We start from the raw sequence: 6187 nt of genomic DNA, 5'->3' as shown, positions 1-6187 counted from the left end.
TAACTGGGTATAAATCCCTTGGATGGACAATCACATGGTACAGATAATAGTATAATAATAACATAATGACTGTGATACAGAAATGATGGTCAGCGAAAATTGCTATTATCAAACAAACCTCCGGCAAAAACAGCAATTAAAGCTTGATTTAGTATTTTCCACACTTGTAAAATGATAGACATCGAAGGCATGTACTGGATGAATGTCTGATTTAAATTACAGGAGTGGTGTCCTTTTCAATAGCTTATCCAATTCAAGTGCAGCAAATCAGCATCAAGGCAACTGTGCAATACCCATACTGCCATATGAATCCAAATTAAATTCCACTTCTGGAATAAACTCTGTTTGTTGTGTAGTTGAACACAACACATTGTGATTATTGTATCTAATACAGCATTTCTGACTGAAATCCACTGTGATAAACCTGACAAAATGATATCAAGACACATTTTTAATTCCAGACCCACACACAGTAAATTGTGCTTGATATTACTGTGATTGATTTGAATAGCTTGACATTTTAGGGACTATTCCTTGACTATTTACCTTCTTGCTGAATGAAAGATTGATGAGAAGGTGGATGCCACTCTGATAGATATGTCCTTTCAATATCTATGTAAGGTTTCAACCACAAGTATTTAACTTGTTATTTGTACTCTTCAGTTTTGGTTAAGATATAAAAAAAAAACCATAAAACATGACTGTCAGAGATGCCAGTAAGTAGAATTTGTAAAGCCAGTTTTCTTTTTTTCATGGTGTTTTCAAATGGGACTTGTGAAATCATGTTCACGACATCGGAATTTAAGACCAAGACATGTTTGATGTTCAAATAGTTAGGGTTATGAGAAGACTGTTGCTAAGCAACAGCAACATAGACATAGTAAAAAAAACAAGTCATGTAAGTAATGAAGACGGAAGAAAGATTGGTCAATGGGGAAAACAAATTCGACAATGCCAAACATTAAATGACTGAAATGAACAATTCAGAAAACATGCAACTGAGGGGATGCTCTTCTTGTAAACATTGTAAACCCTATCCCATTTGAAAGCACCATTAAGATGAGCTAACTGGCTGCTAGCGCTAACTGCGTATTTAGTGTGCAGACACAAAGGTTGTCTCTCATGTAACACTAGATAAGAGAGCAAACATTTTTCTAAAACTATTCCTTTAATTAATCTGGGTTTTAATCTGTTTTGAGCATCAAGTTTACCAACATGACTTTAGCAAAACAATTTGAGGTCTTTTGCGCAGAAGTTAGCCAACTAATGGAACCGCCAGGAAGCATAACCATATAACCTAGATTCCATAATATAAACATTGTTGATTATATTTGTTTGAATAAATATACAACTCCCAACACCCCCAAAACCTGCCCTTCTCACAAAACCCCCAACAAAGCTGGTCAACACTGTTTAAACGTTTTAAGAGCAAACAAAACAAGGTTCAGCACGGGTCGACAAAAAAACAAAACAAAACCAGGTGACAAAAACACCTGCTGGGAGGAAAAAAGTAAAGAAATAAGGTTTTGTATTCTCACTATGGATGATATCGCATCAATCCAGAACATGTCTAGTACATTCATTGTCATCTCTTTGCTATTCATCCTAGCCAGCTGAGGTACACCTAACGCTGCTTTGCTAGACATAAACTGCCAAACCACCTCGGATTCCTCTCTCAGATCTTAGTGCTTTTCGTCAAGATATCTTCAGGTACTGTACAATTCACAAACGCTTTCCTGAGTTTTGTTTGTTACGTTTGTTTGTTTTGCAGACAAAGGATCAGGAGAGATGAGCGTAAGTACGAGCCCAGGCTACTGTCGCTCTGATGCATTACTGCTTTTTTTTTAGCAAGACAATTAATGATGACGATTGACCACCCGGAATGGCGACCGTCAATCTCTGTTGTTCAGACTCGTTGCTGAAGTTTTAAAGCTCTTAATTATCAACAGCTCATGCTATGAATGTAGATTGTGAGGCAAATAACAAAAAAAAAAAAAGGAAAAGGAAAGCACCGCTTCAGGCACTTGGATAGCCAAACAAACAAAATCCCAATGAACAAGAAAATAACGATATATACACAGACACTGGGGCATCTTTTGTATGGAGCCAACTTGCTGGCAATGTGTAAACAATGCCTCCCTTTCTGGTGTGTCAAGCATTCAAATTAAACCTCTTGCTCATTAATCCCAAAACTGCCAGTTGTCTCATCAAACCAAGTCTCTTGGAGCATCTCGGCACTGCTTGTGAGAACTCGGTGGACTTGTGTTGGCCTTCTTGCATGCCTTTCCCTCCAGCACAATGCTTCTGCCCTGAGGAAGGAATTGTGGATGTCTAGTTTTCTCAAGGGCGGATTCTGTCTTCACTGGCTGCAGCCAAACATTTTGTTCCACTCAGTGTATGTGTCAATCTCTTTCTGCGATATACTGGGCTGGAATTTACAAAAGACACTCTCAAAGTCCTGGTAAGTGAGAGGTCTGATCTGTCCCCTGGGCATCATACCTGTCATGTCCATGCCCTGTGCAGAGATGTGTAACAGACCCACGAGGGCCTCCTGGCAGAGTCTGGTCAGATCCAGTCCAGAGAAACCCTCTGTACGCTGGACCAGCAGTGCCAGCTCCTCTTCGCTCAAGCAGTATTTGTGTTGAGATTGGGCCAAGAGCTGGTTCACGATGAAGTGTCTGGCTGCACTATCTGGCAGGGGCACAAGGACCCTCCGAGCAAAATACCTGCGCAGGCCTTCATCCATGTCCTGCGGTCTGCTTGTTGAGCAAACCACCAACACTTGGTTGCCTCCATCTTCGCCAGAGCCCATGAGAAGGGAGTCCAACTGGGCGAGTAGCTCTCCTTTCAGTCGATTGATAGGACTTTCTTCACTGAGGTGAGCAGACAACAGCATGTCAACCTCACTAATGAACAGTACTGAGGGCTGCCGGCAGCGGGCCACCAGGAAGGATGCTCTGATAATTTTCTCACCCTCGGCCAGCCACTTGGTGGCCAATGTGGAACCACTGAGCTGCAGAAATGGTGCCCCCAGCTGGCTGGCCAGGCAGCGACCCAGCAACGTCCTGCCACTGCCCCGAGGGCCAAACAGCAACACGCAACGTGGGGTTGGTCCTAAACTGCTGAACATGTCCGGGCGAAGGATGGGCCACAGAATCTCCTCCTTCAGGGTTGCCTTGGCCATTTCAAGACCTGCAATATCACTCCAATCCACTGGGGGGCCCTGTTGAACAATTTCAGAGGTAACCATGTCCAGAAGGTGAGGGTCGCTTGTTTTTAGCTGCTCTTCTGCAGGTCGGGAGGACGTGGATGAGTTGGTTCCAGGTGCGGAGTGGGAGAGGTGGAGACGGTGATCATCAGCATTTTGCTCACTAAGGGAGGGAGAAGTAAAGTTGGCAAGGGAGTCTGCTGAGCGGGAACCCCCTAAGGTGGAGGTGACAAAGGCTGGTGGAGTGAGTGGTCCACCTGTTGTCTGGCTGCTGTACTTCCTCTGTTGCTGCTCTGAAGCCATTGTGGTCTGTTTTTGAGGATTAAAGGGTAAAGATGACTTTTCAGCACTTCTATCAAAGCCAACACCACCGGCGCTGTTAGAACCCCCGTTTGCACTGGTGCTGTCTGCTATCCTGTACATGGGGCTCTCAGCTGAGCTTCGAGCCTGACCATAGGCAAAGTTACCATAAGAGGAGTCTATCTCTCCTTGGCCTGTCATGTAGAAGGCTTTCCTCTTCAGTGAGTTGGAGGAGCTACCATTGAGAGGGGTTGGGGCAATTGGGGTTAGATTGTGGCTCTGGTATGGGTATCCAGGTAAAGCAGAGGAGGGAGGAAGTGGTGTAGGTGCAGCAATGCCTGAGGGCAGGTATGAGGACGGAGGGGGTGCTCCCCCAGGGCTGTATCCAGGCCCGACTGAGCTCTGAGCTGGGTAGCCTGCTGGGGGGTAATTATAACTAGACAAGTTAGGTGAGCCTCCATTGTAAGCTGGGACTAATGTGGGGTGGGAAGGTGGTGGAGGAGGTGGCTGTAGGAGTCCAGAACTGTGTAGTGGAGAGGGAAGAGCAGGGGTAGGGGCAGACTGGGAGCTGTAACTACTGTGTAAGTAGGAGCCACTGTACGGCGGGCCATATTCCTGAGAGGGAGGCATGGACGAGGAATGCAGGGCAGTGGCAGTGTGGCTCCCACAGCTGCTGGAGTAGCTGGGCTCACTCAGGGTGCTGGAGGCGAGGCCAGGGGAGCTGCACATGCCAGACACCACCTCTGAAGCTGCTGCTACCCCTCCTTTTCTGACTGAAACCCCCTCTGGGATGCAGCTCATTGGGTAAACACCATCCTGCCATGGCTCTGATTCACCTTTACGCCCGTTCATCACTCCGGGGGCCTCGGCATAAGAGCCAGGCATCTCGAGAATACCAGAATACTTCTCCGCATACTTCTTGAGCAGGTTGGAGGCGGTGAGGGCTGAAATGTCATCGTTTGCCCAGGCATACTGGTAGGTGGTGGAGCGCTGCAGGTGGCCAGGTACCGCCCTGTAGGCCTCAGCCTTGTGTGCTGGTGAGCGTGTGGTGGAGGAAATGTCGAAATGTTGTTCGGCCCACTGGCTGTGCTCGGGGGTCCACTGCATCTTTAAGCCTGTGAGAACAAAAGCCAGAGACATGTTAATACTTTAATACTAAGAAAAAAATAAATAAATAATCATAGGAACAATAATTATATGACAGCACCTCCAAATTGGCTGTGATGGAGGTTGATCATTAAATGTGATGTTCATCTCGGGACTTGATTGGTGTGATATTTTAATATTGTAGCTGGGAATGCTAAGTCAGTTTGTCCAACTATTGCTTGTCTCTTGGTTATCTTTCTATCCATCTATCGATCGATCTATATAATTTTAACATGTGATACTTGTGTCAGTTTATTTAATTCAGAAAGAGAAGAGAATGTGCATTGGCAGGTATAATGCAGTAGAGAGGGAAGGTGTGACGGCTGGTTACTGCAGTCTGATGCACCCTGGCCAGACCAATAAGACAGAGGCATTGAGGGTCAGTCTATAATCCCCGGCTCATCTGAGGTGGCTGGAGATGGGTTTGAAAATGCACCTCGCCATATGCCACAAAGCAACACACCCACACACAGGCTTGCACACACACACACACTTGCACATCCACCCCCCATCTGCTCACGGTGCTTTCATCATACATACACACACTCAGAAAACACACAAACCCCTACTCAGACACACAGGAGTTAAAAAAAAAAACTATCTATGCCTGCACTCGAGCGTGATGACGAGCACACGCGCACACACACACCAGCTCACATCCACTGACCCAGACGGACAAACACAGGCACGCACACAGGAGCTGCAGCGAGCTATGAATTACAACACATTGTGTCTCAAGCTTAGTTCCTGTCTGCACAGCTCCACCTTGACCTCCTCTCTCTACCATTCTCTTTACCTTTCTGTCTGCATCTCTTCTTCATGCCTCCCCGCTGCCTTGTCTTCCCTCCCATTGCCTCCTCTTTGCTTTTTTTGGTCATCCATTTTCCACCTCCCCTCCTGCTAGATCCTTCTTTATTTCTCCTCACCCCCCCTTTTATTTTTACTCCATCCCTTTCGACATATATCTCTTCTTTTCATTCCCTTTCTGTGCTTTCTTTGCAGCCACCCCTCTTTTTATTTACTCCCTCTGTGCTTGCTTCACCTCCTCCCCTCCCTCCCTCCTTTCTTGCTCCATCTCATCTCAGACACACTCACCTGGCTCTCCCCTTTATTGCCTCAGGAGGCTGGAGAGCCACTGTTTCCTTTAATCCCAGCCAATGCCATCTGCAAACACTGACAGTCACACAGCGACTCCATCGTTGTCTCACTATCAAAGCTGTGGTATCAAAGCTATCAAAGGCTGGACGGGGCGTAATCACAGCAGCTGCACGGCACATTGAACCCCATTTGATTTGACTTAGTGCACACAAATAAAGGATAATATCGGTGTCATTTAGGCTGCTTCCTCCGACTTATTGACTGGCAGTGGATGCATGTAGAGATCCACAGTTGGGGGTCTAGTGAGCAATGCCTCCTTCAGATTATGTGTGCTTTGGTGTTGGTGCGAGTAATGCAGGCCTGCACAAAACATCCATTCATGGAACAGCAAATCCATTTACGCTCCTGGAAACACAGACATGCACAAAAAAATAA

General features: G+C 46.2%; 1 protein-coding gene across 1 annotated transcript; it reads right to left on the bottom strand.

The window, feature by feature from the left end:
- Nucleotides 1-656: 656 nt before the first annotated feature.
- Nucleotides 657-4618, bottom strand: LOC122765643 (fidgetin-like). Its single transcript, XM_044020046.1, has one exon. It carries the CDS (start codon nucleotides 4613-4615, stop codon nucleotides 2360-2362), a length of 2256 nt encoding a protein of 751 aa, XP_043875981.1. The 5' UTR covers nucleotides 4616-4618; the 3' UTR covers nucleotides 657-2359.
- Between the last annotated feature and the right edge of the window lie 1569 nt (nucleotides 4619-6187).

This window comes from Solea senegalensis, linkage group LG2 (assembly GCF_019176455.1).
Source record: "Solea senegalensis isolate Sse05_10M linkage group LG2, IFAPA_SoseM_1, whole genome shotgun sequence".
Classification (NCBI taxonomy): Eukaryota; Metazoa; Chordata; class Actinopteri; order Pleuronectiformes; family Soleidae; genus Solea; species Solea senegalensis.
Note: the sequence above shows the minus strand (reverse complement) of the source record. Positions and strands in the feature narration are given on the sequence as shown.